General features: G+C 44.1%; 1 protein-coding gene across 4 annotated transcripts in view; it reads right to left on the minus strand.

The window, feature by feature from the left end:
- LOC143788586 (carboxyl-terminal PDZ ligand of neuronal nitric oxide synthase protein-like) overlaps positions 1-26,983 on the minus strand; it is a 114,954-nt gene that overhangs the window by 73,497 nt on the left and 14,474 nt on the right. For all 4 annotated transcript variants that reach the window (XR_013218673.1, XM_077278370.1, XM_077278369.1 and 1 more), the window contains exon 2: positions 23,917-23,988. Coding sequence is in view for 3 of the 4 variants with exons in the window: in XM_077278370.1 (XP_077134485.1) it covers positions 23,917-23,988 (72 nt within the window). In the remaining variant the exon portion in view is untranslated. The remainder of the gene's footprint in view (positions 1-23,916; positions 23,989-26,983) is intronic.

Below are 26,983 nucleotides of genomic sequence, written 5' to 3' on the forward strand. Positions count from 1 at the left end.
TTCAGAAATTTTTGGGCTTTGCCAACTTTTATCGTCGATTTATTTCTGGTTTTTCGGATGTCGTTAAGCCATTGACCGATTTGACTAGACAGGGTGCTGATGTTGCTGATTGGTCCCCTGATGCTGTGGAGGCCTTTCGGGAGCTTAAGCGCCGTTTTTCTTCTGCCCCTGTGTTGCGTCAGCCTGATGTGACTCTTCCTTTTCAGGTTGAGGTCGACGCTTCTGAGATCGGGGCTGGGGCAGTGTTGTCGCAGAAAAGTTCTGACTGCGCCGTGATGAGGCCTTGTGCCTTCTTTTCCCGTAAATTTTCGCCCGCTGAGCGGAATTATGATGTTGGGAATCGGGAGCTTTTGGCCATGAAGTGGGCGTTTGAGGAGTGGCGCCATTGGCTCGAGGGGGCCAGACATCAGGTGGTGGTATTGACTGACCACAAAAATTTGATCTATCTTGAGACCGCCAGGCGCCTGAATCCTAGACAGGCGCGCTGGTCATTATTTTTCTCTCGGTTTAATTTTGTGGTATCGTACCTACCGGGTTCTAAGAATGTTAAGGCGGATGCCCTTTCTAGGAGTTTTGAGCCTGATTCACCCGGCAACTCTGACCCCACAGGTATTCTTAAGGAGGGAGTTATCTTGTCAGCCGTTTCTCCAGACCTGCGGCGGGCCTTGCAGGAGTTTCAGGCGGATAGACCGGATCGTTGTCCGCCTGATAGGTTGTTTGTTCCTGATGATTGGACCAGTAGAGTCATCTCTGAGGTGTTTTGTGTCTGCTGACCAGGATGATTGGGTTGCTTTTTTGCCATTGGCGGAGTTCGCCCTCAATAATCGGGCCAGCTCTGCCACTTTGGTGTCCCCGTTTTTCTGTAATTCGGGGTTCCACCCTCGATTTTCCTCCGGTCAGATGGAATCCTCGGATTGTCCTGGAGTGGATGCGGTGGTGGAGAGATTGCATCATATCTGGGGGCAGGTGATGGACAATTTAAAGTTGTCCCAGGAGAAGACTCAGCTTTTTGCCAACCGTCACCGTCGTGTTGGTCCTCGGCTTTGTGTTGGAGATTTGGTGTGGTTGTCTTCTCGTTTTGTCCCTATGAGGGTCTCATCTCCTAAGTTTAAGCCTCGGTTCATCGGTCCGTATAAAATATTGGAGATTCTTAACCCTGTTTCCTTCCGTTTGGACCTCCCTGCATCCTTTTCTATTCATAACGTTTTTCATCGGTCGTTATTGCGCAGGTATGAGGCACCGGTTGTGCCTTCCGTTGAGCCTCCTGCTCCGGTGTTGGTTGAGGGTGAGTTGGAGTACGTTGTGGAAAAAATCCTAGACTCCCGTGTTTCCAGACGGAGACTCCAGTATCTGGTCAAGTGAAAGGGATACGGCCAGGAGGATAATTCTTGGGTCACTGCATCTGATGTTCATGCCTCTGATCTGGTTCGTGCCTTTCATAGGGCCCATCCTGATCGCCCTGGTGGTTCTGGTGAGGGTTCGGTGCCCCCTCCTTGAGGGGGGGGTACTGTTGTGAATTTGGATTCTGGGCTCCCCCGGTGGCTACTGGTGGAATTGAACTTGTGACATCATCTTCCCTGTTCACCTGTTCTGATTAGATCTGGGTGTCGCTATATAACCTGGCTTCTCTGTTAGATGCTTGCCGGTCAACAATGTTATCAGAAGCCTCTCTGTGCTTGTTCCTGCTCCCAGACATCTACTAGATAAGTTGGACATTCGTCCATGTTTTGTTTTTGTATTTTGGTTCCAGTTCACAGCTGCAGTTTCGTTACTGTGTCTGGAAAGCTCTTGTTGATCAGGAATTGCCACTCTGGTATTATGAGTTAATGCCAGAGTCCTAAAGTAATTTCTGGATGTGTTTTGTTAGGGTTTTCTACTGACCATGAAAGTATGCTTTCTGTCTTCTGCTATCTAGAAAGCGGACCTCAAATTTGCTAAAACTATTTTCCTGCTGCGTTTGTTGTTTCATCTCATATCACCGCCAATATATGTGGGGGGCTTCTGTCTCCTTTTTGGGCATTTCTCTAGAGGTGAGTCAGGTCTTATATTTCCCTCTGCTAGCATTATTTAGTTCTCCGGCCGGCGCTGGGCATATAGGGATAAAAAGTAGGACATGCTACCTGGCTACTTCTAGATGATGCGGTAGGTTTAGTTCATGGTCAGTACAGTTACATCTTCCAAGAGCTTGTTCCTATTGAGGCTTATGCTAGTTCTCTGGCCATGGAGATCATGACAGAAAACGCTACAAGTAGCGTCCCCTGCGCCCTGTCTTGTGCGTCTATATGACGCAAGCGTCGTAAAACGCAGTACAACGCATACCGGCGCATGTCCATGCGCCCCCCATGTTAAAGATAAGGGCGCATGACACATGCGTCGGTGACGCTGCGCCCAACAACGCAAATGTGAACGTAGCCTTAGTGGTTTACAGTCGAGGCAGTCGCATCTTGGCACCGTACAGGTTGTAAACTGTATATACCCCCGATATGGATTACAGCGTGGGACACAACGATGGACAGGTATGGTATATTGTTGCCTTTTTATTTTATGTTTATTACAGGAGATTGAGGGCATCGAAGGAATTAGATGTATAATGAAATGGGAAAACTGTGTTTAGTGTTTTATTTCATTAAAAGACTTTATTCTGGCTGCGTCTTTATTAACATGTAACAACTATAGGTTAAGTAATGGATAGGTGTCTTATTGACAACTCTCCATTACTAAGCCGTGGGCTTGATGTCACCTTACAATACAAAGGTGACATCAACCCCACAACAATTACCCCACTTGCCACCGCTACATGGCAAGTGGGAAGAGCGAGGCTAAGTTCAAGAATCGGCGCACCTTAGAGATGCGCCTTTTCTGGATGGGGGGGCATATCCATGGCCCCTTCCTAGGCTATTAATAGCAGCCTGCAGCTGTCTGCATAGCCCTTGATGGTTATTAATTATGGGGGGACTGCATCCATTATAAGTTTATGCTTAAAACATACAACTTTGCCTTTCACCTCTCTAAACAAACCTATTTCAACACCCTAATCACCTCACTGTCCAATAATCCTAAACTTCTTTTTAATAATAATAATCTATATTTTATATAGCATTAACATATTCCGCAGCGCTTTACAGTTTTGCACACATTATCATCATCGCTGTCCCCGATGGGGATCACAATCTAAATTCCCTATCAGTATGTCTTTGGGATGTGGGAGGAAACCCACACAAACATGGGGAGAACATACAAACTCCTTGCAGATGTTGTCCTTGGGATTTGAACCCAGGACTCCAGTGCTGAAAGGCTGCAGTGCTATCCACTGAGCCACCGTGCTGCCCTTTGACACGTTTCATTCCCTACTCAACCCAAGAGTGCAGGCCCCAACCACGGATCTCCGCTCTGACGATCTGGCCAATTACTTCAAATAAAAAATTGACCATATCTGACAGGAAATTATCTCCCAATCCCTCATACCATGCACTCTCCTCCCTCCCCCACTGCATCTAGCTCACTCTCTGACTTTGAACCAGTCACAGAAGAAGTAGTAATCAGGCTCCTTGCATCTGCTCACCAGACCACTTGCAATAGTGACCCCATTCCGTCACATCTCCTCCAGTCCCTTTCCCCTGCTATCACCTCTCACCTACCAAAAATATTCAACCTCTCTCTCTCTTCTGGTATCTTTCCCTCCTCATTTAAGCATGCCATCATACATCCATTACTTAAAAAACCATCCCTCGACCAAAACTGTGCAGATAACTGTAGACCTGTCTCTACTCTTCCCTTCATCTCTAAACTACTCGAACGCCTGGTCCACACCCGTCTTATCCGTTATCTCTCAGAAAAAAAAAAGCTTGCCAGCAGAGGGAAGCATGAAGTGCTCTAAAATTTCCTGGTAGAAGGCTGCGCTGACTTTGGTCTTGATAAAACACAGTGGACCTACACCAGCAGATGACATGGCTCCCCAAACCAACATTCATTGTGGATACTTCACACTAGACCTTGGAAATCAAGGTCCCAGAGTCTGGAGGAAGAGTGGAGAGACCCACAATCCAAGCTGCTTGAGATCTAGTGTGAAGTTTCCACAATCAGTGATGGTTTGGGGAGCCATGTGATCTGCTGGTGTAGGTCCTCTGTGTTTTATCAAGACCAAAGTCAGCTAAGCCATCTACCAGGAAATTTTAGAGCACTACATGCTTCCCTCTGCTGACAAGCTTTTGGAGATGGAAATTTCATTCTCCAGCAGGAATTGGCACCTGTCCACACTGCCAAAAGTACCAATACCTGGTTTACAAACAATATCACTGTGCTTGGTATATACTGTATATGGATTTTTAAATCCTCAGTGTGTAAATTTCTGCTGTAAACTGGTTCTGGATATTTTGCAGATTTTCCCCACTGAGGTCAATGGGAAAGTCACAATTCACAAAAAAATGCATTAATTGTGGATTTTGCAGATTTGATCGCTAGGGATCTACCTACAGGTTCACAATATATCAAGTGACATGTTTTATCTATTAGCTGCTAAATCCTTTATTCTGGACAAGGCGAAAACCATAATAAATATTCATGAGTGGCCCCACTGATGAAACTCAGGAAAGCTGCAGCGTAAATTACTGGACTTGACTTTCAGTAAGGATTTATTTCGTCTCACTATTACAGATCATATATTTTCAGCCAAAGTATAAAAATCCTCATGCATCCTAATTATAGAAATCCCTCCATAGCCCCCAACACTGCGCTGGCCGCAAAAGTCAGTGTGTAGCCCAAGTCTTCAGCAGGGGAAATTATAAAAAAAAAATGAAGAGATCATCCAGTTCCAGAAACTTGAAAATAAACATGAGTGAATCAGATCATCTAACTCCAGAATACAATGGGACAATCAATCTTTTATCATTGTTAAAGCTTTGACAAAAGCAAATCGGAAACAGGACAAATCCAATCACCCACTGCGTTCCAATGCCTTGTGATTAATGAATGGAGGAGAAAATGTATATAAAAAATAAAAACTATGAAAAAGGGGAAAGGAATCATCAGAAAATGATCTATTGTTTAAATCGGATTTTTGTTTTCTATGGAGCTATTATATATATATTTTTTAACATTTTTTGGCAAACAGAAATCTTGCAATATTTACACTGGCCACTGGGGCTTTTTTTAGACCATTTTCCAGTTTTAGGAAACAACACATGTACATAGCCACAATGAACAGACTGTGACCCTATGTTTTGTAAAAAAAAAACATCTAATGATTGAGTGCAAAGATTATCAAGAAGGGATATAGAGTAGGGTCGGCCATATAGAAAGGTGTTCTCTGTCATTGCAATCCTGCCTCTCCTGATAAGGAGACTGCTGAAAACTCTTCCCGAAAGCACAGAAAGTATGAACTTAAAAAAACCCTAGTGACCAGAGTGAAAAATACTATTTCTTTATTTGTGGCATGTATAAGTTTGGGCACCTCTGGTTGAGATTACGGTCATTGCGAACAGTTAAGCAAGATGAAGATTACCGGTCTGATGGGTGTCGCAGGTCCAGCACCTTCCATCTTCTTGCGACGCTGCCCTCCTGCTTTTTCATCACTCCCCGGCATCGCGCTCCTGCTCCTTGTCTGCCCTGTTGAGGGCAGAGTAAAGTACTGCCGTTGCTCAGGCGCTGGGAAAGGCCAGAGAGGCCCGGCACCTGCGCACTGCAGTGCTTTACTCTGCCCTCAACAGGGCAGACAAGGAGCAGGAGCGCGATGCCGGGGAGTGATGAAAACGCAGGAGGGCAGCGTCGCAAGAAGATGGAAGGTGCTGGACCTGCAACACCCATCGGACCGGACCGCCCCCCCGGGTGAGTATAATAAAAGTTATTTTTCTTCACTTGCAGGTCGGACCGGGGGCAGACATACAGCATTATAGAATACTGTAGATAAGCCCTGAAAGGCAGTGGCCGTATCTTATAGCAGCAAAATCTGCTGACAGGTTCCCTTTGAAGATGACACACGATAGATAGATAGATAATGATGAAGCAACACACCATTCCTTTAGTACACAAAAGCTGTTTTTAATGGCCCATTGTGCGACTCTGTGTGTGCATTTTCACATTGCTTGAAGAAGGCTCACACAGAAATGTGTCACAAAACAGGCCATTAAAAACAGCCTTTTTGTACTAAAGGAATGGCGTGCTGCTTTCTCTCTATATCTATCTATCTATAGTCACTTTTTTACATTTTAAAAGTTACAAAAAAAGAAAATGGGCTGATGCTAAAGTTTGAGCACCCTAAGAGATTTGTGTGCCCAGATAACTTTGACCAAGGTTTCAGACCTTAATTCGCCTGTTTGGGTTATGGTTTGTTCAGCCTCATCACCAGGAAATACATGTAGAAAAGCCGCGGAGACACCATCACGTGTTTCTCAACGCAAGCATTGAATAGCCAGGTCTTTCACCGGGAAGGAACAACCAGGAAATTGATGCAAATTTCCCAGCTTTATGACTCCTCCAGCCTTGTGCCAAAAAAACAGCAGCCATGGCTTCTTCTAAGCAGGTCCCTAGAACTCTGAAAATAAAAATGGTGGAGGCCCACAAAGCAAGAAAAGGCTATAAGAAGATAGCAAAGCATTTTAAAGTTGCCCTTTCCTCAGTTTGAAATGAACTTAAGAAATGGCAGTTACCAGGAACAGTGGATGTCAAGATAAGGTCTGGAAGACCAAGCAAAATTTCAGTGAGAGCTGCTCATAGAATTACAAGAGAGAGGCAAATCAGAACCCCCACTTGACTGCAAAAGACTTTCAGAAAGATTTAGCAGGCTCTGGAGTTGCGGTACATTGTTCTACTGTTCAGAGACACCTGCACAAACATGGCCTTCATAGAAGAGTCATCAGAAGAAAACCTCTCCTACGTCCTCACCAAAAAATTTAATATCAGAAGAATGCAAAAGAACATCTAAACAAGTCTGATGCATTCTGGAAATTAGTCCTGTGGACCAATGAGGTTAAAATAGAACTCTTTGGCCACAATGATGAAAGGTATGTGTGGAGAAAAAAGATAACAGAATTTCAGGAAAAGAACATCTCGCCAACAATTAAGCATGGGGGTGGATAAATCATACTTTGGGGTTGTGTTGCAGCCAATGGCACAGCAAACATTTCACGGGTTGAGAGACAGTTCAATGACATTGCAACAAATTCTTGATGCAAACATAACACAATCTGTAAAAAAGCTGAATTGAAACGAGGATGACTCCTACAAATGGATAATGATCCTAAATGCAAGTCAAAATCCACATTAGACAACTTCAAATGGCGTAAGCTGAAGGTTTTACAATGGCCCTCACAGTCCCCTGATCTGAACATCATTGAAAATCTGTGGCTAGACCTCAAAATAGCAGTGCATGCAAGACCCAAGAATCTCACAGAACTGCAAGAATTTTCCAAAGAACAATGGATGAAAATCCCTCAAACATGAATTGAAAGACTCTTGTCTTTCTACAAAAAGTGTTTACAAGCTGTCCTTCTTTCAAAAGGGGGTGCTACTAGATACTAACTATGCAGGGTGCCCAAACTTTTGTATAGGCCCAATTTTCTTTTTTTAATTTTAAAAATGTAAAAAATATTTTTTTTCTGTGCCTATAATACCAAGGGAATGTGTCATCTTTAACTTTAGGCCTTTTAGAAATCATTTCATCTTCAACTTGCTTAACCGTTCACAATAACAGTCATTTTGACTAGGGCGCCCAAACTTTTACATGCCACTGTAAGAAAAATTGTCATATGGCAAAAGTTTAAAAAAAAAAAAAAAAAAAAAACATTGCCAAAATGTTTTAAAATTTAAATGTAACAAAAAAAAACCTGATTTATACAATAAGTTAGACAGAAGTTTGTAGTAAACGCCTTGTGGAACTGGAGATGCTGAAGAATCAGAGTACTCCCATAGGTAGGCATGATAAGAGCGTACCGGGAAAAATTAACAATCTCCTGGAGAATAAGATGGACAATGATCATCTAAAATTACAGGACGCAAAACACATGAAGGTGTTTACTGGAAAATTACCAGCCATTAAATTGTCCAGTGTGCACTATAAGATACACCAATCAGCCATAACACTAAAACTGCTGACCACGCAGGTCTTTATGTGGATGTTACCTCATCACTTAGCACCCACGCATTGCAGAGGCCTCTTCCAACAAAACCTGCGTACCGTCTAGAGAGGGCCTACTTCACAACTTCCAGAACTTCAAGGGGTTGTCCACTACTTGGACAACCCCTTCCGAATCCCTATGTTTTCCCCCAGTAAAATAATAACACGTATATCTCTCATCCGGTGCCGTCTCTTATTATATAGGTTCTTTGTTGTTTTTTTAAACGCCATCCATTACTACTTAGTATATTCTCTTGCGATGTAACAGCAGACCGACTAAGGCAGGCTTATATTACAGGCACAGTAGACCTGTACCTATCGGCAGCCCTGGAGGGTGTCCAAATGAGGGAAAGTTACATATGAATAGGCAGTACTGTGCAAGAGGTTTGGGCAGCTGTGAAAAACTGCAGAAAAGTAAGAAGCTTTCAGAAATAGCTCATTTGTATCAATTAACAAAATGCAAAGTGAACGAACAAAAGAGAAATCTAAATCAAATCAATATTCGGTGTGGCCGACCTTTGCCTCCAAACAGAAGAAATTCTTCTGGGGACACTCGTCACTTACACAAAGTTTAAGAAGCAACTCAGCAGGTCGTTAAAATCATTCTAGTCTGGTTTAGTGGAAGAGCGGCTGAAGGGAGAAAATTATGTTCTATTCTCCCACAGCCGCTGGCTTTCAGTCATTGGGGCGGTGCAGGGGCTGCAACACACAACGCGCACTATTATTATGCTTTGCTTTTATAGGGCCGTCATATTCTACAGCACTTTATAGACATCGGCACTGTCCACATTGGGGCTCATGGTCTAAATTCCTTATCATTATGTCTTAGCAGTGTGGCAGGAAACATGAGGAGAACATAGAAACTCCTCACAGATGATATTGTACCCAGGACCCCAGCACTGCAAAGCAACAGTGCTAACCACTGAGCCACTGTGCTACCCGTTCTGTTGTGATTTTGCTTTTTGCTCCCTCTAGTGGTCATTAGTGATTTGACTCTGGAGCGTCTGTCTTTTTCTATATCCTCACCTGGGCCGTTAGTTCAGGGGCGTTGCTATATAAGCTCCCTGGACCTTCAGTTCAATGCCTGGCATCGTTGAAATCAGAGCTAATCTGTTGTGCTCTTGTCCTCTGATCCTGGTTCCTGTTTTTCAAGCTAAGTCTGCTTCTTTGCTTTTGCTTTTGTTTTGTTTGGTATTTTTGTCCAGCTTGTTCCTATCTGTATCCTGACCTTTGCTGGAAGCTCTAGGGGGCTGGTGTTCTACCCCCGGACCGTTAGACGGTTCGGGGGTTCTTGAATCTCCAGCGTGGATTTTTATAGGGTTTTTGTTGACCAGATAAGTTATCTTGCTATATTCTGCTATTAGTAAGCTGGCCTCTCTTTGCTGAACCTGGTTCATTTCTGTGTTTGTCATTTCCTCTTACCTCACCGTTATTATTTGTGGGGGGCTTGTATCTTGCTTTGGGGTCCCTTTCTCTGGAGGCAAGAGAGGTCTTTGTTTTCTTCTCCTAGGGGTAGTTAGATTCTCCGGCTGGCGCGAGTCATCTAGCGATCACCGTAGGCATGATCCCCGGCTACTTCTAGTGTTGGCGTTAGGAGTAGCTATTTGGTCAACCCAGTTACCACAGCCCTATGAGCTGGATTTTTGTATCTTGCAGACTTACACGTTCCTCTGAGACCCTGTCCACTGGGGTCATAACACCGTTCTCAGTAATCACTCCCCTGCACCTTGACTGACAGTGTGTGTGTGTGCAGAGCAGGCTGTCAGTTTATGTGCAGGGGAAGTGAGTAACATCCCCTGCACCGGCCCAATGACTAAAAGCAATCGGCTGCAGGGAGAATATATTTCACTTCCTCCCTGTAGTCACTGCACCAGTAAGTCTGATTTAAATGCAGATTACCACTATATCTTCAAGCATTTTTGGAAGTGGAGGTTCCCTTTATGCCCTTCTCAAATCCAGACCCTGGGAATGCTACCATAAACTTCTCTCGTCCATTATGGCCACATGTTTGGCGCTCTGCGGCAATTGCTCCCTTTGCATCCCTATGTCCCTATCTGTCCTGCTATAGCGGCTCGGAGGGAACATCGCCCGTAGCTGAATCTTTACACTCTAATTATTCACAGAGTGGCTCAGCGGCTTTACATCTTACGTTAACAAAATGAGTGTCTGATTTGTAGGGCTTGAAGACAAAAAAAAATCCAATGACCTTTATAAACTGCCAAGGACATTCATTCATTCATTCCCTGGATTCTGATACTGGATCAATCAGCATCATTTTCTGTTCTCCTGGCAAGTAGCCCTGTGCCAGCCCTGCAACACAAGTCTTCTCTAACAAGCAAATACATTATCCGGAGGAGTTTTATCTATCCAGCCCTAGTACAATTCCTCCTCTAGTTCCTCTCCCAGTGACCTGCTCCCCCTTAATGGACCCTGGTCAGTAAATTCCATGCCTTGCCCTCCCACATTAAAAAATTCCACAGATTCCTTTGTGATGCTGAAGACTGGTACAAGTCTTAACCTTCCACCTCGACTCCTAACCTCCCTCTTCTGCCCTCTTCCTACAACAGAGCCCACATTTTCAGTTTCCACATACAATGCCTCACCAACATCTAGGAAATGCCAACACATTAAGCAAGAGATAATTAGAAGAAGCAGAGAGACCCCACGCTGTAAATGGACAAGACAGGCAAGAAAAGAGCTGAAAGTCAGTTTTTTTCTTGACAGCCTACTGAGTTTTACAAGTTTGAGGGAAACATCCATTTATTTTATTTCCTGTTACTTTTACAGCCAAGATCGCTGTCTGGAAAAATAAACGGAAAGAAACTTATAAAACTTAATAGTTCCTAAAAGAAGCCAAACAGAGGTTGATTGAACGAGCAAACCTTTCAATGTCAATTTGGTTGTCCAAACTTTCCTTATAGGTAGATGTCAAGGGAAAGAATGATTGGGCATGTTCTTTTTTTCATATGCCCGATCCTTCATTCTCTGCTGCTCCAAACCATTTTCCTCTCTAGACTAGTCGAGAATGCTGGTGTATGGGAAAGAGGAGAGACAGGAGACAATCATTTGTCCATAAGTTTTCTGGTGTATGGGCACTTTGGGTGAATCTATAGCATCAAAGTTAGTGATGAGAATTTGGTTCACAGTCACCAACTTACAGTACATACCAAGATCCTCTCAAATCTAAAATGATAATGTGTGCAAACTGTAAAGCGCTGCGGAATATGTTAGCGCTATATAAAAATAAACATTATTACTATTATTATTATAAATCTTATGTACCTGGTTCCAACCAATAAAGAAAATGCAAGGACATGACACCATTTTCATAATTTACTTGAATACAAGACAAACTTGTACATTAATATAGTGAAGCATATAAACTTACATTGCACCCATCTCCGATCCCTGTAGTTAAGATGGTCCTTATTACAAAGATAGCTGAGTAGGGCTTAATAAAGATGATGGAGAAGGCAATACATTACACTCACAACATTTTTGGGGGGTTACCCCTTCTCAAGTATGCTGACATGTCGCAATCTCAAACACTTGTCGGAATGAATTGTATAAATGTAGTGTTATTACATTTGCCTAGTGCTGCAATTTTCTTACTCTAGGGCTAAGGACACTAAACCGTATGAAATAAAAAATATACAATTTTCTTCTAGAAAAAAAAAATATAATTTTTCAGCTTGTTTTGTATCCAGTTTTACACTTCAGCAGTAAGTATAACTTTCAATATCAAATTCAGTTTCCCATGTTAAGAATTGTAATGTATACATAAAATTAAAAAAATAAGAAAATAGGATGCTTTACATATATCTTTTTGTGCACCCGTAGACTTGTATAGGGGAGTCTCATCTGAAATTTGGAAGAGACTGGTGCATGCTGTGATTTTCCTGTTCACACTTACATTCAGTCCGTGTGCAAAATCGGTCATCTGACTAGCTCTAGTGAACAAAACCGCTCCAAGTACCGTCCATGTGAGCTCAGTTTTTCATCACGGATAGCTCTCTGCCCGAAAATATAGTCAAGTGAAAGTAGCCTTACACCAAATGCAGCCTAAATTCATCAGGCATGGTAGAGAACAACATCATCTTGGTACAAAAGTAACCGTATTACAGAGGGTTTATTTTTTACAAATTACTTTATTATATTATTTTTTTAACAACCCGGGAGAATCCCTTTAAGATTTAACACAGGGTGCACGTAAAGTACATCTAAGGCCATGTTCACATGTTGAATTTTTGCCGCATTTTTTTTTTTTCTGCAGGCAAAACCTGTTCTCTTGGCAGTAAAGAAGCTGATTACAAAAAGCAGGTTTTGAAGAGTTTTTCAGGATCCCAAAGTTCAGCTTTACTTCCACCACAAAGGCATGAACAGTGCTTAGGTCACCAATGCAATACATATGTGAAACTATTTTGTAAAAAAAAAAATGATCAAATTGTCTGAAAAAATTGTAACTATTCTGAACAAAAAAATTCACAGGAGTTCCTGAAAAACACACATTAAAGGTACCTTCACATTAAGCGACGCTGCAGCGATAGCGACAACGATGCCGATCGCTGCAGCGTCGCTGTTTGATCGCTGGAGAGCTGTCATACAGACAGCTCTCCAGCGACCAACGATGCCGAGGTCCCCGGGTAACCAGGGTAAACATCGGGTTGCTAAGCGCAGGGCCGCGCTTAGTAACCCGATGTTTACCCTGGTTACCAGCGTAAAAGTAAAAAAAACAAACAGCACATACTCACCTGCGCGTCCCCCAGCGTCTGCTTCCTGACACTGACTGAGCTCCGGCCCTAACAGCACAGCGGCTTTCACTTTCACTTTAGGGCCGGCGCTCAGTCAGTGTCAGGAAGCAGACGCTGGGGGAGGTATGACGCTGGGTGAGTATGTACTGTTTGTTTTTTTTACTTTTACGCTGGTATCCAGGGTAAACATCGGGTTACTAAGCGCGGCCCTGCGCTTGGTAACCCGATGTTTACCCTGGTTACCAGTGTAAAACATCGCTGGTATCGTTGCTTTTGGTGTCAAACACAACGATACACGGCGATCGGACGACCAAATAAAGTTCTGGACTTTATTCAGCGACCAGCGACATCACAGCAGGATCCTGATCGCTGCTGCGTGTCAAACTAAACGATATCGCTAGCGAGGACGCTGCAACGTCACGGATCGCTAGCGATATCGTTTAGTGTGACGGTACCTTTACAAATGTAACAGCAGAGGAAGGTGAATTGGTTGGGAATAGTTTACCTAAGGGTACCGTCACACATTGAAATTTTCATCGCTGCGACGGCACGATTCGTGACGTCGCAGCGTCGTATAATCATCGCTCCAGCGTCGTAGACTGCGGTCACACGTTGCAATCATGGCGCTGGAGCGATGCCGAAGTCCCCAGGTAACCAGGGTAAACATCGGGTAACTAAGCGCAGGGCCGCGCTTAAGGTACCGTCACACTAAACGATATCGCTAGCGATCCGTGACGTTGCAGCGTCCTCGCTAGCGATATCGTTTAGTTTGACACGCAGCAGCGATCAGGATCCTGCTGTGATATCGCTGGTCGCTGAATAAAGTCCAGAACTTTATTTGGTCGTCCGATCGCCGTGTATCGTTGTGTTTGACACCAAAAGCAACGATACCAGCGATGTTTTACACTGGTAACCAGGGTAAACATCGGGTTACCAAGCGCAGGGCCACGCTTAGTAACCCGATGTTTACCCTGGTTACCAGCGTAAAAGTAAAAAAAACAAACACTACATGCTCACCCAGCGTCATACCTCCCCCAGCGTCTGCTTCCTGACACTGACTGAGCGCCGGCCCTAAAGTGAAAGTGAAAGCCGCTGTGCTGTTAGGGCCGGAGCTCAGTCAGTGTCAGGAAGCAGAAGCTGGGGGACGCTGGGTGAGTATGTACTGTTTGTTTTTTTTACTTTTACGCTGGTAACCAGGGCAAACATCGGGTTACTAAGCGCAGCCCTGCGCTTAGCAACCCGATGTTTACCCTGGTTACCCAGGGACCTCGGCATCGTTGGTCGCTGGAGAGCGGTCTGTGTGACAGCTCTCCAGCGATCAAACAGCGACGCTGCAGCGATCGGCATCGTTGTCGCTATCGCTGCAGCGTCGCTTAATGTGACGGTACCTTTAGTAACCCGATGTTTACCCTGGTTACCAGCGTAAATGTAAAAAAAACAAAATGTACATACTCACCCGTCGGTGTCCTTCAGGTCCCTTGCCGTCTGCTTCCTGCTCTGAGTGCAGCCGTACAGTGAGAGCAGATCGCAGCACCGCTGTGATCTGCTGTCACTTTCCGGCCGGCACTCAGAGCAGGAAGCAGACGGCAAGGGACCTGAAGGACACCGACGGGTGAGCATGTACTGTTTGTTTTTTTACGTTTACGCTTGTAACCAGGGTAAACATCGGGTTACTAAGCGCGGCCCTGCACTTAGTTACCTGATGTTTACCCTGGTTACAAGCGAAGACATCGCTGGATCGCTGTCACACACAACGATCCAGCGATGTCAGCGGGTGATCAAGCGACGAAAGAAAGTTCCAAACGATCTGCTACGACGTACGATTCTCAGCAGGGTGTCTGATCGCAGTAGCGTGTCAGACACAGCGATATCGTAACGATATCGCTAGAACGTCACGAATCGTAACGTCGTAGCGATGGAAATTTCAATGTGTGACAGTACCCTAAGATATGGACAGAGAATTGAGTTTATAGGACACTGTTTACTTTCACACTTTGGTCGGCCCTTGAGTTGGTCAGGTATTGTTTCATTTCACACCTTCGTTGGCCAATGTTTACTTTACTAATTTACTGTATTAATTCTACTAATTTACTATATTAATTCTAAAGGTACCTTCACACTGAACGACATCGCTAGCGATCCGTTACGTTGCAGCGTCCTGGCTAGCGATATCGTTGAGTATGACAGGCAGCAGCGATCAGGATCCTGCTGTGATATCGTTGCTCGGAGCAGAAAGGCCAGAACTTTATTTCGTCGCTGGATGTCCCGTAGACATCGCTGAATCGGCGTGTGTGACACCGATCCAGCGATGTCTTCACTGGTAACCAGGGTAAACATCGGGTTACTAAGCGCAGGGCCGCGCTCTGCACTGTGTAAGCGCCGGCCGGAAAGCAGAGCACAGCGGTGACGTCACCGCTCTGCTTTCCGGCTGGCGCTTACACAGTGCAGAGAAGCACAGCGCCGGGGGACAGACACTGGAATGTAAGTATGTAGTGTTTGGTTTTTTTTACGTTTACGCTGGTAACCAGGGTAAACATCGGGTTACTTAGCGCGGCTTAAATTAGGTTTAAACGTAGGGGGAAAGAAAAAATAGAAATAAATGAGTTTTACATCCTGCTGTACCAGCAGCAAAACCTGATACCTGCATTTTTTTTTTGCTGAATTTTTGCACTTACTCATGGCTTTTTATGCATGAAAAATGCTGCAAAACCACTGAAATAAGTGACAAGCTGCCGTTTTCAAAGACGAGGAAAAAAAAAAACACAATGTGTGTGCATGAGATTACTGAAATCTCACTGTCTTTGCTGGTACTGTAAAATGCAACTTAACATTTGCATTAAAAAAAAGCGGCAAAAAACGCATCGTGTGAACAGGGCCGAAGATTAAGTACATTGCCCGATTTGTATACAGTAAATATATTGTGCCCATTAAGGTACAACAGATGGAACAATTAATATAAAACTTAAATTATTATTTGATTATCACACCAACTACAGCAAAGCGGTTATTAAATCTATATGTAGAGAAATGCCAATACAAATAGAGCATCTGTGATCATCCTCCAGAAAACCTCAAGTAAACAAGCGGCTTAAAAAGCGAGTGCCACACCTGGAGGACCGCAGCAGAGAACACAGTGACCCAACAGTGACACTATCCTGGGCTGTAGAACGTCCCATAGTGACATGGGTGCTAGGGAAAATACACCCACCCACATGGTCCAAAAAACAATGACCTAAGTAAATTTACTGTCCACAGGTATTCAGGGATTTGGATCCCTTCTGCTGCAATATTTAGGCCATAAAAAAAGAAATACAAGCAGTATGATGGTTAAACAACCAGTGATCAAAAGATTGACAGAGTGCAATATTTCGGCACATGTTGGCCATTACTGTTCAGCCGGGCCCCACCGCGTTCAACGACACTGGACGACAAACAAAACGATCGCTCTTTCTGGGAATATTGTTTTAATGATAGATTGATAAAAATCAAGCATGGCCGTCTTTTAGACAATGATCGTGTGTGATGGGTCCTCCAAAATTATTTTTCGTTCTTTAAAGGGAATCTATCGTCAGAGTTGTGCTATTTAATCGGAGAGCAGAATAATGTAGGGGAACAGAGCCCGATTCCAGGGATATGTCACTTATGAAGCTGGGTGCTGTAGTTTCCGTACAATCAGTGTTTTAATCAGCAGATTATCACTGCAGGACTAGGTCTCACGTGCAGGACAGTCAGGCTAATCTGTGTAATCCCGCCCCCAACGCTGATTGGAGTTGCTACAGATAAGATGCTATGTAGTTAGGAGGGCGGAGCTATGCCTTTAGCCCCTCCCTCATTCCGGCTACATAGAAGTGTATCTGTAGCACCTGCCATGTGGGAACGTCTGTCTTCACTGAATACAGATTTGACCTCAAAATTGAGAATTTTGATAATGACTGATCAATTTTGGCAGAAAAGAAACAGATTTCTCTGATCAGATACATTACAAAGTTGCTAATTTTCATGTGTATTATTGATTTATGCAATAAAAATTAAAAACGACGGTTATGCTTGAAGCTGGCCCTATGACAGATAAGATGATAATTCCCACATGACTCATTGGCAGACCGTTTAGTTGTCCTTCTCATACACAGGAGCTCTCATTCAGCCAAGTACTCCTGTGTTGCTCCATGAGAAAGCCACTGCCAGAAATGTCTGGCGGTGGCTGATCTCCAGAGGAACAAAAAGTGCAAAATTGGACATGCAGGATCAATAACTTCCCTGACAAATGACTGTTGGCCAAACTTGTCGATATCTGCCGCCACTAGTCTAATGTGTATGGGGCCTCTACATCACGCCGCTATATGTGGTGACACACAAAGGCTGGAGAAGATAAATGGTTTAACACATTTATTGAAACCTCACTGCGGAAAACAGAAATGTGCAAAAAGAATAAAAAAAAAAATAGAAAGCCATGAAAAATACAAGAGCCGAGCTGTAATATCCTACATATAAATCTATATCTCATTCCCACTGGTAACATGTATATCCATGGGCGTGCAATGCTATGCATGCAGATGAGGGTAGCAGAGCCTCCCCGGCACAGCTCCATTACAGAATGATGGAGGATTAGCCGCCAGGACGCCCTGTAATCTCTGTGCTCCATGCACATTTCCATTTCATTCATCCTCTATTATTGTCCGCTTTAAAATGTAGAACATGGAGGAGATTTCAGGCTGCGGGGCTGTGCAAACAGATCCTCAGATTACTGAAGAAAAAGAAATAAAAAAACTAATCCAAAACCCCAGAGACGGGATGCGATGCCTGCAAATACTGTGATGGCCAAGGGCATAGTATATCTTCTTTCTGTACTTGTACTCACCCTCCTCCCCCAGAGACAAGCTACATTAAAATGCAAAACTTCACCGCGCTGCACCTTGTAAAACATTTCCTTTTTAATTGCTCTGCCTGTACAATCCGGAGTGTGTATAGCTTCTGATGGGTGGCTGCTCCTGCAGATGAAGAAGGGGTAAGAGGCACAACCCCCCATAATATACACAATGCCAACGAGATATTCCGGTACTGAGCCACAGATGCCCCCGTTCTACCCTGCGCTATGCAGAAAGACAAATGGGTCAGAAAGTGGCCATGATCAGTTCAATCTCCTGGATTTTTTACATTTTGCTGGGTTTGCATGTAATGACTGCAAGCAGTTACCTAATTGCCAATTGTTTAATGGCCTGTTTAGAAGGACCGCAGTTCCATACATACAGAAAAATCGCTAATACACGACTCTTCTGTGAACATGTTCGTGGCAGCACAAATCCTGAGGACGCGAGTGATGCGGAACGCGCGTTGGGGTAGTGGTGCACTGCGGTTGTGTACATTGCTATGGGTAATTACCTGCTCTCATATACCTGATATGTCTACTATAAACATGTAATATTGTTTCCTATCACACTTTATGTACTAACACAATTTTGCGTCTGGTAGTAGTTAGGGTATGTGCACACCATCAGTAAACGCTGTGGGTTGGACGCTGCATACTAGTGCAGCGTCCAACCTGCAGCATCCAGATGTTACAGCAAGGTGGATGGGATTCAAAGAAATCCCATGCCCAGCATGTTGTCCACAGACGCACGCAGATCACCTGCCGAGACGGACATGCGGCGCATCTCTCCAGACCACAGCATGTCAACTTCTCTAGAGGAGATGCGAGCCTCCGTAAGAGAAGTTTCATCCTTTTTACCCTTAGAGATTACTATTTTAAACATGTCCGGCAGACTAATTGTAAGTGGGGCTATAGGGGAAAAAAACGAAGTTATATTCTTCTGCAGCTGCTTGTTCCCAGTCATCGGGGCAGTGAAAAGTCAGAAGAGGCCGTCAGTCTAGGTGTACGGGGAGCGATTACAGCAACCTCACTGAGTTGTAAGGGCTGATCACTGTTCACTGCTCCGGTGCCGCCCCAATGACTGCAGTCCTGGCAGAGAAAGCAGCAGGTTTCTCTGGCAGGTTAGTTTACAAACTTTATTATTTTCAGGTGTATTATTACTTTAAGCAATTAAAAATAAAATGTTGGATTCTCTTTAAAACTTAATTTTCTCCTTGTTTCTACTGCAGATTTCTATAAGACCTTTATCTGACTCGGGGATTTTGCGAAACTGGTACTGATAAGTTCCACATGTCCAGAGTGGCAGCACAATGTCCGCACTGTGTGCAAGTGTCCTGACGCCCTCTGTGTCTATGAGAATGCGGAGGTCGGGTCAGGAGACCAGCGGACACTCCAGACACTTGTACTCAGAGGGTGAATGTCGGATCTGTGACAATGGCTTTAGGAAGAGCAGGAGGGAGAGGAAGGGCTTGTACACAGATCTGCAGCGGACAGGGGAGAAAACGTATGGAGAGCTTAGAAAACTGGCGATAGACAAGGGGGAAAACATGAGGAGACTAAATAAGTGCAGCACTGAAGCTATGCTGATACATGAAAGCAAGTGCGGACAGCAGCACGCAGAGATCACATCCAGCCTGTATTACTGGGAGGGACAGTCACACAAGAAGGAAATCTGACACATGGACCAGCCTGTATTACTGGGAGGGACAGTCACACAGGAAGGAAATCTGACACATGGATCAGGCTGTAAAGGAATGAAGATTGCAACCTGAACTTTACGCCAACCAACCTACTGTACAACCGTCGATCTGAAACATGATTGCCAGTCGATGATACACTGGTGATTTAGACAGGCAGACAGAGCCATCAGTAATAGAGAGTTTACTAGGCTGCCATTGTTCTGTTATCACAGGATGACGTGTCGCCATTAACCATCTCACCTGACGGATAACCATAGGGCATTTGTTGAGTGATCGGCAGTCTGTTTTCACTGCATAATTATAGGGGAGCGAGTGTTCCTAAAAACCTTTGCTCCTGGTAGGTGTCCAATATGAACTTATTTTAAGTGGTTACCCTTAGTTAAAGGGTTTGTCCATTACTCCTACAGTCCCTACTCAATTACGATATTCTCCCCATGTAAAATAAAGGCCTGTATCCCCTTCTGGTTCCATTATTATGACACTGACACGTGAGCCCTGCAGCCAGTCATTGACCACTAGTAGCCTACTTCACTCTCACGTCTTTCAGGCGAAACGAACATCCAGAGGAAATCAGAGCGCATCAGCAGCTCTTACTACCCCCAGATATTAGTTTAGTCTGAAGGAAGCGATAGTAATGTTGCCCAATATTATTATTATTTATTTATATAGCACCATTAATTACATGGTGCTGTACATGAGACGGGGTTACATCAAAATACAAATATCACTTACAGTAAACAAACTAGCAATGACAGAGGGGAGATGACCCTGCCCTTGTGGGCTTACATTCTACAGGATTATGGGGAAGGAGACAGTAGGTCGGGGGTTGCAGTAGCTCCGATGGTGCTGAGGTGGTCGTGTGGTCATTACAGGTTGTAAGCTTCTTTGAAGAGATGGGTTTTCAGGTTCCATTTGAAGGATCCAAATGCGGTTGATAGCCAGACGTGTTGGGGCACTGAATTCCAGATGATAGGAGATATTCGAGAGAAGTCTTGGAGGCGATTGGTGAGGAGCGAATAAGTGTGGGGGAGAGAAGGAGGTCTTGGGAGGACCGGAGATTGTGAGGGAAGATATTGAGAGATTAGTTCGGAAATATACAAAGGAGAAAGATTATGGATGGCTTTGTAGGTCAGTGTTAGTAGTTTAAACTGGATACGCTGGGAAATTGGGAGCCAGTGAAGGGATTTTCAAAGAGGGGAAGCAGGAGTGTAGCGAGGAGAGAGATTAGTCGGGCAGCAGAGTTAAGGATTGACTGGAGGGGTGCGAGAGTGTAGTGCCACAAAGGAGGATGTTGCAGTAGTCGAGGCGGGAGATGATTAGGGCATACAAAAGCATTTTCGTAGAGTGAGGGCTGAGGAAAGGACGGGTTCTGGAAATATTTTTGAGTTGGAGGCGACAGGAGGTGGCGACAGGAGGTGGCGAGAGCTTTGATGTGCAGTTTAAAGAACAGGGCAGAGTCAAGGGTTACTCTGAGGCAGAGGATTACCGGGACGGGGGAAAGTGTGAATTAATTTATTGTGATAGATAGACAGATCAGGTAGGGAAGGTGTGCGAGATGGGGGAAAGATAATTAGTTCGGCTTTGTACACATTGAGTTTGAGGAAGCAAGAGGAGAAGAAGTTGGATATGGCTGATAGACACTCTGGGATTCTGGAGAGCAGAGAGGTGACATCTGGGCCAGAGAGGTAGATCTGAGTGTCATCGGCATATAGATGGTACTGGAAGCCATAGGACCTTATGAGTTGTCCCAGGCCAAGCGTATAGATTGAGAAGAGGTCCTAGGGACAGAGCCTTGAGGGACACCAACAGAGAGGGGGAGAGATGAAGAGGTTGTATGGGAGTAGGAAACGCTAAATGTGCGTTTGGTGAGGTATGAGGAGATCCAGGATAGAGCGAGGTCTTTGACTCCAAAGGAAGAGAGGATCTGTAGTAGGGGGCAGTGGTCAACTGTGTCGAAGGCAGAGGACAGGTCTAGAAGGAGTAGTATAGAGAATTGTCTGTTAGCTTTGGCTGTAAGTCGTTAGTAAGTTTGGTCAGGGCCGTCTCAGTGGATTGGTGGGGACGGAACCCAGATTGTAGGTTGTCAAAGAGAGAGTTAGATGCAAGGTGAGAGGAAAGTTCAGCATGGACGTGCTGCTCAAGTAGTTTGGAAGCAAATGGGAGCAAAGATATGGGGCGGTAGCTGGGCATAACACTCAGGTCAAGGGATGGCTTTTTAAGGATAGGTGTGATTGTGGCATGTTTGAAAGCAGAGGGGAAGGTACCAGAAGTTAGTGATAGATTGAAGATATGGGTTAGGAATGGGATTAGTGTAGTGGTGAGGTTGGGGAGGAGGTGGGATGGGGTCAAGTGCACAAGTGGATGAGGTGTGATTTGGAGAGAAGATGAGCAAGCTGTCCTTCAGTGATTTTGGATAGGGAAGTTATGGGGTTAGGGCACTGGTCTGGCATACAAAGGGGTTGTGGTGGTTGGACAATAAAGACTTGCCTTGTTTGGTCTATCTTATTTTTGAAGTGCGTGGCAAAGTCCTCAGCAGAGATTAAGGACGTCGGAGGGGGCAATGGAGGGCGGAGGAGGGTGTTATAGGTGTTGAACAACTGTTTGGGGTTGTGGGATAAAGAAGATACAAAGGATGTAAAGTAGGCCTGTTTAGCAGAGGTGAGAGCTGATTTAAACGCGAGTGTTGCTTGTCTGAGTGCAGTGAAATCATCTTGCGAATGCGGTTTCTTCCAACGCCGTTCTGCAATTCTGGATACTTGCCAAAGCTCTTTAGTGATGACCAATAGCGGGCATTGATCGGCTACAGGTACAGGGCTCCTGTGACATAATGGTTCACGAGCCCTGACACCGGAGGTGGGTGCAGGCGGTTTATATTTTACATGGGAGAATATAGTAATTGAGAAGAGGTTGTCTGAGTAGAGGACAAGCCCTTTAATGAAACTACTCTAACATATGTAAAAAATGTATTTGTCCATGTCACACATATTCATAGCCTTTAAAGGTGGAAGGAACTCACCAATTTTGTCCGGACCGTCCAACCATCTTGTGTTTAAATTAAAACGCCCAACTCTCTGTTCTCCCTGGAGATTAACCCCAGCCGGGCTGTCTGGCAGCTGCTCACCCTCTTCTCCCCTCTGAAAACAGCAGAGACACAGCGGGACACACAGAGATCAGATGCGTGCTCTGGATTAACAGGTTGAGATAATCCAGAGCAGACATGCCTTTAGATCTTTTTTGCCAACTCATAACTCCAATTTTCTTCTTTCTGACGGGATCCTGTCCGTTTTGTCAAATGTTACAAAGCCTGATGCCATTCACGCTTCAGTGGAGAATAAACTCATACATGCACACGTATGTAAATGGTGAAACCTGACCGAAACAGACTGTATACAATAACCTGTTAGACCGGTTACAAGCAAATGATGCTGCTGCTGCAGCACTCAATGCCAAGCAGGAGCTGCAAAAGCAAACAAGATTTAGAAGTAAAAAAAAATATGTCCTTTTACCCCTCTATAAATCCCTGGCAAGGTCAAGTTATGAATGGGGTCCAGTTTTTGACACCACAACCAAAAGATGATAAAGCAAATCTACAGTCAAAGTAGATTATAACACGGGATGGAATGACTGTCCAATATTGTTGGTTAGAAAAGTTCAGGGAAAAAAAAATAGATGCCTTATATGCGAATTCAATTACATGTATAAATGCGTGTGGTCAATACAAAGGACGGGCACATGACTTATTCCTTCCTAAAACCGCACAAAGGACAAGAAGACATTCAGTATGTATTGTAAGAGTCATGTCAGTCTGGTAGTCGGGGGCAGGTATATCTCGCCCAGGTACTTGTCCTATGTGAATTAGGCCGCTCAGTATTTTCAGGATACTCAGGGGTTAATAAGTGTAGGAATAAAGGATGACCAGCTGGGGGTTTTTCAGCGTCAGCCTGGGGCACACAGAATGCCTGTCTGTGTGAGACAAACGTGAGTGAGAGCTGTGCTCATGATCTGTGTAATGTTAGCTGGGAGGGAGAAGCCCCCCCAGTTGTTAGATAGCAACGTATTTGTTTAGTTAGCGCCGGACAGGCTAGGATTTATTTTTATGTTTTGTTTTTTCTATTTGCTTTCACTTTAATAAACCTGACCTGAGGTCAGTCAACTTGGAAACCTGCTGTCGCCTCAGAATTCAATGCGCAAACCACGTGACCTTTGACCCCAGCAAAGGCGATCCCAGAGTGTTTTGTCACAGTATGGAGAAAAGGTGATTCTGGCATCTAAAAAGGAAAGGGTTTTTTACAGTTACAGCAGTCATATTGTGGAAAGCTCTAATGTAAGAGGTAGACTACTGGAACGGCGCCAGCACTGGAGGCGAGTATAGGCTTTTTTATTCTATAATGGCCAAATATTTAGTAGAAGAAAGGGTTGTCCTAATCGTGGACATCCCCTTTATGAAGCCTAACCAGTACTTAATACATTGAACAAACGTCTACATACCCGTATTCGTCTCATGGCCGCCACAATCTCCACTCTGCTGTTAGGACGCGGCACATCCAAGCTCCCGATGTACTGGAAAATAAAACACTTCAGTTTAGTCTCCATATTTACAGGGTGAAGAATAGAACATGGAGTGGGAAGACGTGTATGTTGGACTGATGGACACTCCCACGTTCCTGCAGCCAGTGATGTCTACAGAGGACTTGGCACAAACAGTGGAAATACAAGAAATAGTAGACGGTCATAAAATAAGGGAAATGACAAACAATAGCAGAGCATTGTGTGTCTGGAGACGGCTACGTTAGTATGAAAAGCCATCAGCAACCTGCATTATTTCAGACGAGAATGTGCGATACAATGGGCAGCGCAGGGGCGGCCGAGGCAGATGGTGACATTACCGATACCAATGCCAGCCGACAGGCCAAGGACCAGGTGCGACTGCCAACCTGCAGCCCCATGTAACCACACCATCGTCCTCAGCCAAGCCATCATAGCCCGCTAGCCCTATCCTCAGACTGATATTTCAGGGTCACTCTTGTGGCTCCTAGAATTGCTGCTTTCTTATAAGTGTTGGGTGGTTCTGGTGGGGCTTGATACACAGGCACTTCTAGGTTTCATTCTATTCTGGGAACTTCCAGGATGTTCCAGGAGAGTTGGCAACAACGTGAATACCCTACGCAAAAAGTAGCCCTTTGGGGGCATTCACAGATATGGCTTTAGAGCCCCAAATTTGGAGTTTTAAGGCTATGGTCAGAATTTTTTTTGCTGAAATTCACATTAAAGAGACAAATCTGGAGTTTTTTTGGTATTTTCTGCTGTTTTGCGCTTTTTTTTTCTTTTCTTTTTTTAATCACCATTTACCAGCAGATTACTCCTATATCTGCAGGTAAATAGCATTTCCCGAGGAGACAGGTTTGCTTTAAAGGGAATCTGACATCATCAAAAATCCTATGGGGTAATCTTCTGCTAAAACCCTATCCAGCTGGCTGACGAAATGCTGCTACTCAGAGAAAATTAAGTTTTAATAACAGGTTCCCATTAATGGTGGAAAGAATGTACTTGGCGTTGACCACATGCTCATTTGATGCCCTAGATGTGAAATTTGCTGGTTCTCTTTACGCAATATTACAAATTTTGAGATTGCAGTTTAAACATATTTTTCATGATTTGTTAAAACATGGCTGATTTCCTCCAACAATAGAGCCACACCTGACTATACAGTGGTGCTTAAAAGTATGTGAACCCTTCAGCTTTTCCCATATTCCTGCATAAATTTGACTAAGAAGTAGATGAGAACCATCTCTCTCTCTCTGTGTGAATTTTTTTATTCAAACACTCCTCCTCGGGAAGGGTAACAATAATCTTAATTTTTCTTCATTAGTCCACAATCTGCCTGACCTGCATTGGTGGAGTCCAAACTCTTTAGAGATAATTTTGTAATCTTTCTCAGCCTGAAGAGCATCAGTAACTCTTCTGAGGTCTTCAGAAATTTCCTTTGCTACATGATACAATTCCATACACGTGTTATGAATGTCAAATTTTGATATTTCCCTGTTCTAATTAACTAAACCTTTACAAGGTTTTTCATATTTCACGGAGCTTATTATTACAAACAGGGCTGTGGAGTCGGAGTTGTGGAGTCGGAGCCCATTTTGGTGGAGTCGGAGCCCATTTTGGCGGAGTCGAAGCCAGTGTCATGGAAATTGAGGAGTCGGAGGTTTGGCTTACCAACTCCACAGACCTGATTACAAGCAAATTAATGAGTCAAGCAGATCAATGAGTCTTGGTTCAGAGACCTCCACCGATCACTCAACCGGCCTGAGACCTCCACTGATAACTCAACTCGCACCTCTCCTCACTTGACGGGTGCGCAGCACACAGCTACTGGTGGTGGATGCACACAGAGTGGGATACGGATTTAATAGAAAGCATAGGTTACAAAGCCCATGTCTCCTACTGAATCCATACTCTGGCCTGTGTGTGCGCTCAGCCAGAAAGGACACACTTCTCTATGGGGGGGAAGGTGAGGAAGGTGTGAGAGATTAGTGGGGTTCTCAGGATGCAGACTCCCACCCATATGCTTGTAATAATAGAGGCTCTGAAATATGGGGGGGGGGGGAAATGTATAAAAAGATTTACTTGCTCTTTATATAAAACAAGGCGCCCGCTCCCACTGTCATACTATTGACTGAAAACACCAGACTCTAATTTCACCTTCTAATTTTTAAAAGGTTCACATACATTTGCCACTTACAGATATGTGATATTGGATCATTTTCCTAAAAAAATAAATAAATAAAAAGTTAATATTTTTGGGCTCAATTGTCAGATTTGTTTCTCTTTGTCTACTTTTAGGACTCGTCCGAAAATCTGATGTAGTTTTAGGTCAAAATTTATGATGAAATGTGTAACATTCTGAATAGTTCACAAACTTTCAAGTATCTCTGAAGGCTTTGTGTAGTATTGTAGTCTACTGCCAGTCACTTTGGTGAAGATGAGCTGGAAGATTTGATTTCTTGCTAATAATGAATAACTTTTTATAATTGTGGACAAATTCTTACAGAGAAATTAAAGCCAAAGCTTTCATAGAAATAAAATGAGAAAAAAAAAAAAAAAAAAGCTTATCCACTGGCAAATTTGTATTCTAACAGCCTACATGGCTCCTTGGTTTGCCAACATCGGAGGTCACACACATCCGACATTCATCATCAAAGTATGGATACAGAACAGACTGTGGCTTTCGTGGCCAGAACGCAATAGCCTCATATATGCCTATATGGTCCTTACATCGCTGATCAAATTCAGGCCAAAAACGCTAGCTATGTGAAGCCAACCTAAGTAGTCCTCTTTGAAGAGGTCCAAAAGTATGTATGGACTGATTGAGAGATCACGTTGAAAATAAAACAAAAAACAAACAATTAAATGGAGGTCACACGAAATATGAGAGGGTTATAAAGCCATGTGTGTGAACACCAAAACCCCACCTTGATCACAAGCTCTGTAATTGTTCTAAATATATTTTATCCAGATGAAGAAACCTATCATTCACTTATGAACCAGACCATGA

Source organism: Ranitomeya variabilis, chromosome 8 (assembly GCF_051348905.1).
Source record: "Ranitomeya variabilis isolate aRanVar5 chromosome 8, aRanVar5.hap1, whole genome shotgun sequence".
NCBI lineage: Eukaryota > Metazoa > Chordata > Amphibia > Anura > Dendrobatidae > Ranitomeya > Ranitomeya variabilis.